This window comes from Emys orbicularis, chromosome 1 (genome assembly GCF_028017835.1).
Source record: "Emys orbicularis isolate rEmyOrb1 chromosome 1, rEmyOrb1.hap1, whole genome shotgun sequence".
Taxonomy (NCBI): domain Eukaryota; kingdom Metazoa; phylum Chordata; order Testudines; family Emydidae; genus Emys; species Emys orbicularis.
The window spans coordinates 250,208,047-250,223,307 of NC_088683.1; the positions used below are offsets into that span (position 1 = coordinate 250,208,047).

Sequence of the window (15,261 nt, forward strand, 5' to 3'; positions counted from 1 at the left end):
CACTGAGGCCCAGATTTATAAAGGTATTTAGGCATTGCTGTGCTCAGCATCACAACACCTAACTGATTTAAGAGCCTGAATCCCTTCAACAGTCAATAGGATTTAGATTCCCCAGTGCCTAAATTCCTTTTGAAAATGAGACTTGGGCTCCTAAACCAGTTAGGCATTGTGACACTGAGCAAAGTAACATCTACATACCTTTAAAAATCTGGGCCTCAGTGTGTTTATATGTTAGATAAACAGTATTGTCAAAGCAACTCATTTATTTCTTCATGGGAATGCTTATCCCAATACCTATTGTGACAGATGTGAGACCTTAGAAGTGCATGGAACTCAGGAACCTCTTAATGCCAACCAGCAAGGAGGTGCAGAGGGGTTACAGAGATCACTGGGACCTGACATGTACATTCTAGCTCACAAAAGAGTGTCATGTAAGGTCTCAAATAAAAGCCAGTGTCACACTGGTCATCAATAATGTTGTGAATTGCATATGTACATATCACGTAAGGAGCTGAAAATATGTTCTTAAAGTCTAGATAAAAATAGTGGTCACCAGCAAAGGTGAAAAAACAGGTTTTCTTTCAGACAAGAGATGTATACCCATCTGTTTACATGTAAATTGAATATTGTCTCATTCACAATGGGTCTCCCATCACCAGTCTGAACTAAATGCAAATGAAGGATTGTGGGGACTTCAGAAAGAAATTGACAAGAAGAGAAAAACAGCAGTGGGGAGAGAACCTTGTCTGGTGGTACATATCACAGGTTTTCTGGAGTATATATGGGGAGTGTGATGGGATACACAAGTCTTGCACTGGACAACAAGGGGTTAAGGAGCTGCTCTGGGATCAACCAGCCATGCCCTGCCACACCTGCAAGAGATTCACAGACTGGAGGAGAAATTTAAAGGGAGCAGAACAGCTCACTTGGAGGCAGGCCAGGGAAGAAAAAGGACCTTCATCACCTTGCAGCTTCTGAAGAAAGGACTGAGGGAAGGCAGGATCTCTCCCATCCACAGCTGCCTGAAGGTCCCTCCCTGAGACAAGAGAGGACCGGCTTCTGATAGACCCTGAGAGGGAGGCATTTCCCCCTCTCACCTATTACTAACCCCATTGATTTGTGTTGATTCCCTGTATTTGGCTTATAGACTATCCCTGAAGGGGTGAGACTTGGAACTGACCTGGCCAGAGGCCCATGCATGAGAAGAGAGGAAGAGAGTTACCATGCCACGCCTGGCTGTGAAGGGGTGCCAACTGATGAGCTGACCCCCTTCATGTTTTCCTGTAGAGACGCCGAACTTTGGACAATAGTGGGGTGGCAGGGAGTGGTCCAGGGAGGGCAGCCTTAAAGCGCTCATGGGTGTCAGACCCTTTTATTGCCCTCAGAGGGCCCTGTGCTGGAGTCTGATGGAGTGGCAGGGCCTGGGCTCCCCTAACAAAACCCTCTTTGCAGGTCGAAGGGCCTAAGTCCCTGACTACTAGGCAACGCTCCCCACGACTGAAGATCATTACAGGGGGACACCCTTCACTGAGGAAATAAAAGGACAATGATTTTGCTTTATGAAAAAGGGGTCTCAAGCAGGCTTGGTTGAAAACACTGAGGAGAACTTTGGGTGAGATAAGCTTCTTTAGACAAGAGAGTAACCTGTTAAAGTTTAGTATCTAGAAAGTTTATGATTTTGTTGGATATGTAACCATTTATTTCCAATATTCTTACTCATTATTACTTGAGCAGCAGCATAGGAGTCAGCAAATAGCTGAAAATAAGGGATTTTGAGTGGCAATCTGTTAGAGGAGAAGAGAGGCAGGCCCCAGGGCCAGCCTGAGACCACATGGCACCTCAGGTGAGGATCGTCTTCAGCACCCCCCGTCCTCCCCCCATTTGTTAAATTTTTGAATACCTGCCCTGGCCCCTGAGCCCGGCGCCCCCAAGCCCAGCACCTCAGGAGTTTGCCCGGGTCGCCTGCCCCTAAATCCAGTTCTTGAGAGTTTGTTTGCTTGTTTGCTTGCTGTTTTGTTTTTTGTTTGTTTGTTTTCAGTTTAAAGAGGCTTGTAGATGGCAGTGTGCTGTGAAAGAAGCAGAGCCTTTGACCACAGCAGAGCCCTGATTAGGAGGCCTATAAAGGCAGCCAAGCAGCCAGCCACGAGCATAGAAGCAAAGGCACAGAAGCCAGCAAACAGAGCTGAAAACAGGGGAGTAGGAGTTTGGGCGAGGTAGTAAGTGGTGTTCTTTTTATTTTGTGTGTGGTGTGGTTTTTGGGGGGGAGGGGGTTTGGGGTTTTTTTTTGCTTGGGTTTGGTTTTTTTGTTTTCCTTGACAGAAGCTTAGGAGGAAAGGATATGACAATGACAGAGGCAGCAGTGGTAGTGACCCAAGAAATGGAAGAGACAATGAAGATGACTGGAATGTGGAAGCTGTGTGATGTACATTATCCTGGAGAGGGTACCCAAAAAGTGCTTCGCTTGTATGAAGGGCCACCCGATAAAGCTGATGGAAGAGAAGAGCTAAGGTTTGGAGACACAGACAAAAACAATGGTTGAGTTTTAACTGGAATTCGAGCAGAGAATGAAGGGAAGGCAAGAGGAGGCTGAAGGGAAAATTCAAGATTCACAGATGCAAGCTGAATTGGAGAACTGTGAGGGTAGACTGCTGGATGAGAAAAGTGGCCAGTGAAAGCATGGGACTATGAGAACCAGGCAGAGGAAAAGATCAGCTAGTGAAGGAGAAATTGAGCTCAGGAACAGGTTTGCTGAGTTGTACAATGAAGAGCACAGCAGGCTGCAACAGAAGGTAGGAGGGCAAGGAAGAAGAGAAGAGTGGCTAGTCCTACAAGAAGAGGGGAACAGTAAATGCAGATTGCCAGGGTTTGGAGCCCCAGAAGGATAGGGGACAACTCGCAGAAGATTGCAAGGAAGAGCAAAAAATAAGAGGACTTGCAGCCAGAAAGAGCAGAACGAGAAATACCAGAGAATCACAACAACAATAGGGGACTCCCTATTAAGAAGAACAGACAGGCCTGTCACCAGAGATGAACTGGAAAACGGAAGGGTGTGCTGTCAGCTGGGAGCTAAAATATGGGATGTGGACCTGAGGCTGAAGAGAATCCTAATGAGAGCAGGGAAGAATCCACTGTCCTTCACATGGGAACAACAGATACCGCTAGATTCTTGCTGGAACACATCAAGAGAGATTATGCCAGGCTGGGTAAGACACTTTAAGAAATGGAGTCTCGGGTGATCTTGAGTGGGATTCTACCTGTCCCTAGAGGAGGAGAATGAAGGTGAGACAACAATATGATGATCAACCATTACGATGATAGCCAGGCAGTGGTGCTATAAGGAGGGCTTTGGGATATTTGATCACTGGAAAGCATTCGTGGACAGAGGACTATTCTCATGGGATGGACTCCACCTGAGTAGGGAGGGAAACAGACTTCTGGGATGGAGGTTGGCACAACTGATCAAAAGAACTTTCAAACTAGGTATCTGGGGGAGACAGTTGGGAGATGTTCATGTATACTCCACAACTGATTGTAATACTGAATGGGAGGAAACTCAAGTAAGAAAGGATATAGCAATGGAGAAAGGAACAACAGAAGTAGGGTAATGGACATCAAGAGGAAAGATAGTGCCGATACCAATGATAGGTCAGGTAGGTGATACTGACAGTATAATGACTGTACCTAAACAGGTGAGGAATCTGGGCAAAGCAATACAGAAACTACTAAGATGTCTGTACATCAAAGCAAGGAACCTGGGTAACAAAATGGATGAACTAGAACTACTGGTGCAGAAAGTGAAACCAGATATTATAGGGATAACAGAAACATGATGGAATAGTAAAGATTGGAGTACGTGTACTGAAGGGTATGGGGTGTACAGGAAAGACAGAAATAAAGGTAAAGGTGGTGGAGTAGCATTGTATATTAATAATGAGGTAGACTGTGAAGAAATTAGAAGTGATGGAATGGATAAGACAGTTACTGTTTGTGTCAAAATCACTTTAGGGAAGAAAGCTACCAGAGATTCCCCAGGAGCAGAGCAGAGCGGAGCGGGCTGGGGCCGGGTCACTCCACTTCCCGCCGCTCCGTGAGTGCGGGGTCGGGCCTGGCTGCCCTGCACTCACCGGGCGGCAGGAAGAGGAGTGACCCGGCCCCAGCCCGCTCCGCTGGCTCGTGCTGAGGGGCGGTTTCCCTCCTGCCCCCCAGTCCCTCCCGGCGGAGGCCTGGGGCCAGCCCCCCGCCCTTGGAGGCCTGGGGCCCCACACAGCCCCCCTGTGGGGGAGCTGCGTAGCACACCAAAATGGCTAGGGATGGTCCTGTGTGCAGTGATGCAGAATTCCCCCATGAGTAATAGGGCCTAACAACAAAAATTTTTGCTATAGGCTGGGGATGTATCAGTTGGAAGTGACAGCAGGAGAAAGACCTGTGCATATTGGTTGATCTCAGGATGACTATGATCTGCCAACGTGATGCAGCTGTGAAAAAGGCTAATGAGTCCTAGGATGCATCAGGTAAGGTATTTCCACAAGAGACAAAGAAGTGTTAGTACACCTCTACCCCGATATAACGCTGTCCTCGGGAGCCAAAAAATCTTACTGCGTTATAGGTGAAACCGGGTTATATCGAACTTGCTTTGATCCACTGGAGTGCGCAGCCTCGCCCCCTCGGAGCGCTGCTTTACCACGTTATATCCGAATTCATGTTATATCGGGTCGCGTTATATCGGGGTAGAGATGTACCATTATACAAGGCACTAGTGAGACCTAATCTGGAATACTGCATGCAATTCTGGTCTCCCATGTATAAGAAAGACTAATTCAAACTAGTGCAGAGAAGGGCTACTCGGAAGATCAGAGGAATGGAAAACCTGCCTTACGAGTGGAGACTCAAGGAGCTTGGCTTGTTTAGCCGAACCAAATGAAAGCTGAGGGGATATATGATTACTCTCTAAAATACAGTGGAGGGATAAATACCAGGGAGGGAGAGGAGTTAAAGTTGAGCACCAAAATTGACACAAGAACAAATGGATATAAACTGGCCATCAACAAGTTTAGGCTTGAAATTAGATGAAAGTTTCTAAACATCAGAGGAGTGAAGTTCTAGAACAGCCTTCCAAGGGGAGCAGTTGGGGCAAAAAACCTAACTTGTTCCAAGACTGAGCTTGATAAGTTTATGAAGGGGATGGTATGATGAGGTTGCCTACAATGGCATATGGCCCATCTGCGACTGCTAGTAGCAAACATTCCCACTGGCCAGAGAGGGGACACAAGACAGGGAGGACTCTGAGTTACTAAGGAGAATTCTTTGCCAGGAGTCTGGCTAGTGGGTCTGCCTATATGCTCAGGATCTAATTGTTCACCATATTCTGGGTTGTGAAGGAATTTCCCCCCAGATCAGATTGGCAGATGTAGGACTCATGAATGAAATTGTTTTTAATTGTTTACTTTATTAATGTAACTTCATAAGTAAAGTTTTATGAATGAAACAATATTCATTCATAAAACCGGTTACCCCAATAACTGGCTAATTAACAGTTAAGATGCTTGTTAAGAGCCATAGCTGTTCAGTCAGCTGCCTTTTAAGTTTCACTATCAATCCAATTCCTGCTTAAATCACAGACTTGCACTGTTTCAGTATTGTAACTTCTGTTCACCATTTATTACACTTGCCTACAGTGTAACTTCTGTTCACTGTTTGCCATCCATTATACTTGTCTATATTGTAACTTCTGTTCACTGTTTGCCATATTGTAATTCAAACCCCATTTTAAAACGCTTATTCCATTTTGTAAGGGCTTGCTGCAACCTTCATTTTTCCAAACCCTGCTGTAATCTTATTAGTTTAGTTTAGATGTGTGAATGAGGTATGTATGGATGATGGAATCAACCTCCAGCCCCAGCCTGTCCTGATTAAATAGAGTTCAAACACCAAGGGCTGAAGATGCAGACAAGAGCCCTAACAAAGTAAGAAGAATCCACCCTAAAAAGAAAAGGTACAATAGAAGGAAGATCAAAGCCCAGTCTGAGGCTGAAAGTCATGTCTGCAATTGACGAGTGATCAATCACCAAACCCAGAGGCAGCGTGACACAGCAAGACCTATAGACTCTGGATTCAAACTAAAGCCTACAAAAAGGATGGGTGAGATGGAAAACTTTGGAGGAGGGTAACATTCTGCTGCCAACATGGAAGGGCATCGGTGCATGCCCAACAGAGACCCAGCTCGTCCTTGTGCCCGGCTTTCCTGGCCAGTTAGCCGCCACAAGCTACGAACCCAAGCTGCAAACTCAAGCCACAGACTCAAGCAGGACTGGTAACTATGCAGCAGCTGCAGAACATCTGATGGATGTGTGTGTGTGTGAATGTGTGTGTGTGTAGGTATTAGGTATAATGTGTGTGTATAAGGATTAAGATATTAGTTATTGGTCATAAATCAAATTGTTATCATAATAAATGTGGCATCTTTATCTTGTCCCCTTTAATAAGATCCTGCTAGTTTTTATTGGTATAACACAGAGACCCTGTGGTTTTTTTGCCTTCCTCTGCAGCATGGGGCCTGGGTCACTTGCAGACTTAAATTAGAGTCAATGGTGGATTCTCTGTAACTTGAAGTCTTTAAATCATGATCTGAGGACTTAAGTAACTCAGCCAGAGTATTACAAGAGTGGGTGGGTGAGGTTCTGCAGCCTGCAATGTGCAGGAGGTCAGACTAGATGATCATGATGGTCCTTTCTGATCTTACAGTCTATAAGTGTATAGAATCTTTATTCTTTAATAATAAACTTATTCTTGTTTTCACTATAAATACATCTAAATGCTGGTGTTAGGCAAAGTGATGATTCTATGTTGAATCTTTAAAGCTGGTGTGTACTGTTCCTTTGGAAACAGCTGGCCTGGTAATTGTGTGCGTGTTCAGTGGGCAAAGGGCTGGACACTGCAGGGAACGCTTGGAGGAAGCACGTTGGTGGTGGCTGTCATTCCCTGCAGAGAGTGAGCAAGGCCCTCGGAGGCCTGGAAGGTAGGAAGTGCTTGTGATGCCAGAGGCTATTGGTTTCAGGGAGCTGATCCACAGCAGGCAAACACAAAACTGCTTCATGCTAAGGCCACACATGGTGCCTCACAACCTTGGATATCCCCAAGGAGTGTCATAGTGCAGAAGCTTCAAAGAATATTTTATTGAGATGTGCCGGATATTATATGCACATGGGTTCTTCATAGATTATTATATCTATAAATTCTATATATAGCTCTGTGAGCAAGGGGATTCAATTCTGGCTCCATGGGGGAGGATCACAGATCTTCCTGCAGGAACTTGAATCACTGGAGGGTATCACAGGGTAGCTGGCTCCTGTAGATAGACTAAGCCCAGCTCCCCTGGTCCAGAACAGGTAAACCCAATCCAGCCAGTTAAAGAAGGCTGGGCTATCCCTGAGTGTATAAAGGGTTGCTAGGGGGGAACTAGGGGAGATTGATTGAGACAGGTTGTGCCCTGGGAAGGGGAGGCCCACACTGAAGTGGAGTTAGCTCCTGAGGTGGGTCCCTGGTGCAAGGGGCCAGGGGCTGTGGGAAGCATCTCTGGGGCTGTTGCTCCAAAAAGAGAGCAGAGCTGGTTGAGCCTGGGAAGCTGCCAGGAGTAGAGTGCCAGAGACCCGTGGGAAGGGTGGCCCTGAAGCCTGGGGCCAAGGATTGAGTTAAAAGACTGTTTTCTGTTTGTTTGCTATCTCTGTTAAGGAAATAAACTTCCTTGATAATGACTGAGCATGGCAGTGCATGTTTTGGAGCTGGGGAGAAGCTGAGGGGGTAATTCATGCATACATAAACAACTATGCAGAAGTAACACCCCCGGGGGGAATTGCATATGCAAGTTTTGACCAGCTTCAAGAGACCCAGCAGGCAAAGAATGGAGAATTGGATGAGGAAGCAGCCTGAGCTCTGAGCAGACTGGGGTGGCCGGGGACGGGACGGGGGGGGGGGGGGGGGGGAGAGCGGAGGAAGGGGGGGGAAAGGACGGGACACGATTCCTCACTCAATCCATGAACAGACATGACATTTTACCCAAGAGGGCAAAACCCTGCTGGAAGGGTCTACATGTAGAAGATGGGTGACACCTGGTAAGCTTGGCATGTATGTAGACTGTTTATTCATTTATGATACATTTTCTCTGTAATGCTTTTGTCCTAAATAAATATACTGTGCTCTGTGAAAGTTGGCTGATCACTAGTACTCTATCAGAGCCCTGGGAGAGAGCAGAGCAGGCACTGCACTAATCTCAGACAGTACAGTAGATTGTAAGGGAATTGCAACCCTAAAACTCTGGTCTGAGGGGCAAGGAATGCAGGTTGCCACCCATAGATAGATGATGGCTAGAGGCAGCTAAACCTGGAACTGTGACACCTCACCTATTCACTGGAAGGTAGGGGTGTGTAAAAGGAACAGCAATGGGCTGGCTAGAAATCCAGAGCCTAAAGAATATACATTTCTTTTCACAGAATGTATTTAGTGATATGTGTATCCTATGTACCTTTTCTATGGGTATGTCTACACTGCAATGTAAATCCAGGGTTAGTGGGACTCGAGTCAGCTGACCTGTGTTAGGGAACCCTGGGCTTCAGCATCTACACTGTATTTAAACTCTATGTTAAGACTTTTCTAACCCATGCTGAAACCTAGGACTCTGGGGTCCACACTGCAATGTGCATACCCAAGTAAAAGTAACCATATCCCAGAGTCCCTACCGCTCCCACCTCACCCAAATGTGTCTGCTCTACCCTAGGACTATAGCGCACTGTGAGAAAACTTTACTGCCCACCCTGCACATTACCAGGAAGCAGCTCGCTTTGCAAAAGGCTTGATAGGTTCACTCTCCATTGCAAACCCAGGAGGTTCTGTGATAGCGGGCTTACAGCTCGGTGATCAGAACAGAATGGGTTAATGCTGACCTGAGCTGCTGCCGTTTGCCAAGGGAGTTAGGGTGAGGGCTTCTGTTTTCAGTAGAGTGGGTTGCAGATTGTTGGGATACAGAGGACTAAGGAAGTTGTCACATGGAACTGTAGGATACTTCTGGACCTGAGTCAAGCGGGGCTGTAGCTACACTGCAAAGCAATAGGGTTTGGACCCTGGGTCCCGGCTTGACTCGAGCTTGGGCCTTCCAGCCCTATAGAGTCCAGGGCCCTAGCCTGGGTTAGCTCAATTGCAGTGTCGACACAAGTGGGGTTAGCCTTGCACCCGGGCTTACACTATAGTGTAGACATACTAACACAAAATTTCATAATCATGACATTCTAAATAATCTTAAGTATAGCTGGCTCTGCTACTGAGGTCACTGAATATAATATTGTCCTGTGTCTGCACGTTTTTCATCTATTATCATTGCATTACACTTGTAATACACTCATTGCCATATCCGAGTGCTCTACAAAAATAAGAGATACGTCCACACTCCTCCTTTCCCTCAGTTTAATCAGGGTTCTCATATTGGTCACATCCTGTTGGCAGACTACCAAGAATTCCAATGTCAAGACAACTCCCAGCAGTGTTATTTCAGAAACATCTGCACTAGCAGGTGAGCTTCACATCAGACCCTAATGGTGGAAAGGGTCTTTTTTTTTTTTTTTATCCTTTGGCAATACTTGAATTCTTGTCATGCCAATACAGTCTCATTGAACTGTACTGACTCTGGTTCAGCAGCCCGATGTTTCGTGAAAATGAGTCTATAAGTGTGGGCCTGAACAGCGAAGGCCATGTCCTATTGACACCGATAGACACAAACCTGGGCTCTGTTAGCCACAGCTTCCACACTAAGCCTAGCTAATGATCTGGGCAGACAGTGAGGTGACAAAAAATATTTAACCAGTAAGTAAGCAAAAAAAAAAAGTAACCAGCTAATGAGCCTATGCACAGAGACATACTACTTTAAAGGGTATTATGGGCAGGCTGCATTTCACTAAGATATAACGTGTGACAGTTTTAGCTCATTAAACCGTTATTGATCTCCCAGTTTTATAGTAAATCCACTTTATTTGATACTCACCGTTCCTTTTCTATAGCCACTGCTCTCATAATTTGCTGCATCCTCAGAACTGGAACCATCCCCACTGTGGTGGAATACACATAACATATAAAGCCAATTTTAAAAACTGTTGGCTTCTTAGGTCTTTAGTATGAAAATGATCTCTAACTAGCTAGGTTATCAGACTGGGACTGACACAACCGTTTGTGTAATAATAATAATTAAAAAAAACCCCTCTCCCTCTTGCCACTCTATCCCACGACTTTTAGTTTAGTCATTGATTTTCTAAATGGGTTGATCTCTCAGATCTTAATTAAAAAATCATTATGCAAATAAAATCAACAAAAAGTCCATTTTAAAATGCAAAGGTGGGTGATTAGATTTTTTCAACTTCCTGTGCCAAATTCATTATTTCACATTAGTGGATGCAACTCCATTGAAACAAACACACAAAAGAACTACAAACATGTAAATAATGAAAGGGGCCCATTTTATCATCTTGATCACTTTGGGTACGTCCAGACTACCCGCCGAATTGGCGGGTAGTAATTGATCTAGACAAGATATATCGATCCCCAAACGCGTCCCGTCAACTCCGGAACTCCACCAGGGCGAGCGGTGGTAGCGGAGTCGACGGGGGAGCCGCGGCTGTCGATCCCGCGCTGTGAGGACGGGAGGTAAGTCGAAATAAGGTACGTCGACTTCAGCTACGCTATTCCCGTAGCTGAAGTTGCGTATCTTACATCGAGCCCCCCCCCCCCCCCCCCTCCAGTGTAGACCAGCCCTTTGATTGTACATCCCATCCCTTCCTCCCCCCTTTATGGTCAATTTAGATTGTAAATTGTTCAGAGTGGGAACTAGATCTTCAACTTTGTAATGCATCTGAGGTGTCCCACAAGGCTCAGCCCTAGTCCATCCTACTCCACATTTATATGAACAAATTGAGGAAGCTTGTTTGACAACATAGATTGAAATGCCAGGAATGTGCAGAAAATATGCAGCTCTACCTGTTTTACATCCGCTGTAAACAACACCAGATCCCAGCTCTCTCTGTGGCTGGCTGGCTGAAGCCGCTCACAGGCAAGAGAGATGGAATACTGACAGGAAGAGGGAAGCACTTTGAAGAACTTTCATAGCTTTGGGTCCTTTTGGACTCCTCAGTGTTTTTGGAGCATAGCCATGGTTGTGTAAAAAGTACACTTCCACTTACGGCTGGCCAGAAGCTGCGTTAGGACTGTCCAACCAGACACAGACCTCATGATGGTGATCCATGCATTTGTGACCTCAAGACTTGCTTACTGCAACTCATTGTGTGTAGGGAGAAAGCCACCCACCCTGAAATAACTCAACCACGGAAAATGCAGTAGCATATCTACTTAGGGCATGTTAGTCACTACAGAGACTATACCAATTTAGTATGTCATCATAGTTGTGCCAGCATAGCCCCGTAGTGTAGCTGCAGCCTACTTTGATCGAAGAGTTTTTCTGTCAGTTTAGGAAAACTCCTCCCCGAACAAAGTTATCTGAGGGATGGTCTACACTGGGAACTTACATCAGAATATCTAAGTCTCTTAGGCATATGAAAAATCCACACCCCTAAAGTAGGGTTGCCAATTTTGGTTGGACATATTCCTGGAGGTTTCATCACATGGCAATCTTTAATTAAAGATTAATCTTTAATTCCTGGAGCCTCCAGGACAATCCTGGATTGGCAACTCTACCTGAGAGACATAGCTATGCCACCAAAACCCCTGGAGTAGACAGCATTAGGTCAACAGAGGAATTCTTCCATTGACCTAGCTACCATCTCTTGAGGAAGTGGATTACCTACACCAAGAGGAGACCCCTCCCATCGGCCTAGGTAGTGTACACTGAGGCGGTAGAGCAGCAGCTGCAGCTGTGCCACTGTAGTGCAGTGGGTGGCGCTCAATCTTTCCAGACCACTTCCAGGAGTCTAATTTGTTTTGCGTACCCCCAAGTTATACCTCACTTAAAAAACTACTTGCTTACAAAATCAGACATAAAAATACAAAAGTGTCACAGCACACTATTAGTGCTAAATTGCTTACTTTCTCATGTTCACCATATAATTATAAAATAAATCAATTGGGATATAAATATTGTACGTACATTTCAGTGCATAGTTCATAGAGCAGTATAAAGTCATTGTACGAAATTTTAGTTTGTACTGACTGCGCTACTGCTTTTTATGTAGCCTATTGTAAAACTAGGCAAATATCTAGATGAGCTGATGTACCCCCTGGAACACATGTGCGTACCCCCACTACTGTAGTGGTTTAAGTATAGACAGACCCTAAGTTGACAGAAGCACTCTTTTTTCAAAATCCTGCCTGATAATAAGTATGCTGAATCAACTTTTCAGTGTAGAACAGGCCTTAAAAACACAAGTCACTGAAAACACATTATCCCACTGCCCTGCTGTCTGCACTGGCTTCTCATTAAGAACAGAGGCCAATTCAAGGTCTCTGTCCTGATATTTAAAACCATCCATGGGACTGGATCTAGCCACCTGAGAGATCACTGCTCCCTCTGCCACTATGATCTGCCATGAATAGGGTGACCAGACAGCAAGTGTGAAAAATCGGGACAGGAGGTTGGGGGTAATAGGATCCTATATAAGAAAAAGACCCAAAAATCAGGACTGTCCCTATAAAATCGGGACATCTGGTTACCCTAGCCATGAAAGCTCCGTTCCGCTGGAAAAATGAAATTGTTGATCAATGACCATTATGGGCCACGACCTTAACACTATGTATGTTCAATAATATGCTTAATGCCTTAACGCCAACACTATCCCAGAATCCAGAGCTTTTTAAGTTGGTGAGTGAAGAAATGAAGAAACTTAGAACTAGAAGTATTTCCTGTCATTTATTTTGTTAATTTTGCAGATTTCTAAAATATGTAAAAAAAAGAAGAGTATTTTCAGTTCCTGCTCTGAGAAGGTGGCCAGCTGTATCTTGTGCTGCTGCTACTATGGCAACACATATCAGCCGTGCTCTCGCTCAATAGGCTGGCTGGCATAGCATACTTGTTCTTGTGCTGCCCCCCTTCATTAGGGCCAGTCAGGCAACATGCGAGTGTGAGAGCTGCTGCTGCCTAGAAACAGACAAGTGGCAGCACTCTCCCTCCGCTCAACAGCCAGATGAAAGCTCAAAGATAATTAAGTGTAAACACCGTCTGATCTCTGCCATGGAAAAATTAACATATATGTGACTCTACTGTTAGCAAATATTATTTTTATTTACCCAGTACCCAAAAGTGTGATAGGCATCACACAGGACAGAGAATGAGACAAGTTCCTGTCCTAATGCACTTACCATCTAAATAAGGTCAAGATGCAAGTGGAAAGGAAAGAAAGAAAAGGAAGTGGGTAGAGGAAGGGGAGGATGAGTAACAACAAGATCATCTGATATTTATTCATTCCTGTTAGTGTGTTTTTGGGGGGAATTGGGGGGCAACTGCAGTTGAAATGGGAAAGAAATTGTGGGGAAGGGACAATACCATAGGCCTGAAAGAGGGGAAGGAAAGTGACAGAGGAAGACTGAGGGGAAAGGAGGAAGAGGAGGGAGGCAGGTGAAATAGAGCCTTTTCAGAGGCCTCTCACAGACTCCTTCCAGTTGGAGGAGCAATATAAACAGTTTTATATAAGGAGTATTAAGATTAGATTCCGTAGCAGATTCAAGATTAATTTCCAGTATTTAGAAGAAAATGTTAAGATCTTCTTCTACATTAATTTATTAATTAATCACACCAGATTTTGGAAATCTCCAACTCCAGTCTTGCATATTTTGATATTTTTATTATATATTTTTCCAAAAAATATTTAAAATTATTAAAAAATGATGAAATGTTCATGATGGTTTTTGGAGGGTTTGGGGGTTACAAATAGCTATAAAGTTTGTTGGAATTTTTGGATTTTTTGAAAATGTTGATGTAAAATTTTTTTTTTTTAAAGTGAAATATTTTACCAGTTTTTTATCAGCTTTAATTAGACCCCATTTGTAAGATGATGGTGATTTTCAGAAAGTAATGGACTTAATGGGGAGGCCTGTGAAAGTGTGTTAATACTATTAGGACAAACATGATCACACTGTTGTATTTCTCTTTGTTATAACCAGGAAGACGAGTTTATTTTATTTATTTAGATTTATAAAATCTCAAAATACCTCTCTTGAAACTGGAAAGAGGTCCCTACATTGTCATTTTGATAGCAGCCCTCTTTCTGGGGCATATCTCTTGATCACCAGGGTGACCAAAGGAGAGACTGTCTTTCAGGGGCTAAGCATATCCTTGGCAGGGAGATGAAAAAGGGAAGAGCGGGCCTCACAGTCACTGTAGTGACACAAAGTTTCCAACAGGTAGCCTCCAGCAGAACACCTAGATCTGCAGGTCTTGAGGTCCAATCTCAGCTGCTTGTTTTAGGGGCGAGGGACAAACGCTGCTGGAGCAGGTGCTGCTGATGCTGTTACACAGCAGCGCCCCCTGTGGCTAAGCCAAACCAGCAACAGAGGCAGTGCCAGTTGGATGTGGTTTCTTCAACAGGAAGGAGCTAAGGAGTACAGTGACTAGACCTGTTACTTCTTTTCCTGGAGGACAAGGGAGCTGCAGACTGAGGCACCAATTTGCCACATTCCTAGACAGGAACCAGGAGGCGAGCTCCCCATGATGGCTGTTCTAAACCCATGTCTATAGGTAGCTATGGATACTATTTGAATTTGGGACTCTCTAAGAACAATTTGTTTATTCTCCGAATAAGTATTTGTTAGTTGATCAGCTACAGAGCCTGATCCTCCACCCCATTCCACCAGTTTTATGCCAGCATCACTCCATTCACTTCAGTACGGTTACACTGCTGTAAAACTTGTGTAACAGGGTGCACAGTCAAAGTGATGGGGTCTAATTTTCCATTCCCTTGCATCTCATATAGTCATTTATAGTATCATAAGGATGTATATGGCTCCCATTACCATAGTATCTGAGTGCCTCACAGTCATTAATGTATTTATCCTCACAACCCCTGTGAGGTAGGGAAGTGATATTATCCCCATTTTACAGATGAGGGGTGAAGGCACAGAGAGACTATAGGTACATCTGTACTGCAAACAGCAACCAAAGAAAAAGAAAAGAAACCCACGGCAGTGAGTCTCAGAGCTTGGGTAAACTGTGCTGCAGGGATATATAGCCATGTAGACATTTAGGTTCGGGCTGGAGTCTGGGCTCTGAGACCATCCCTT

At 44.8% G+C, this 15,261-nt stretch overlaps 1 protein-coding gene across 1 annotated transcript in view; it reads right to left on the reverse strand.

The window, feature by feature from the left end:
* Positions 1-15,261, reverse strand: part of RFX8 (regulatory factor X8) — a 49,452-nt gene that overhangs the window by 20,124 nt on the left and 14,067 nt on the right. Inside the window, exon 5 of the mRNA XM_065423508.1 lies at positions 10,028-10,091. Within this exon, the coding sequence (XP_065279580.1) occupies positions 10,028-10,091 (64 nt within the window). The remainder of the gene's footprint in view (positions 1-10,027; positions 10,092-15,261) is intronic.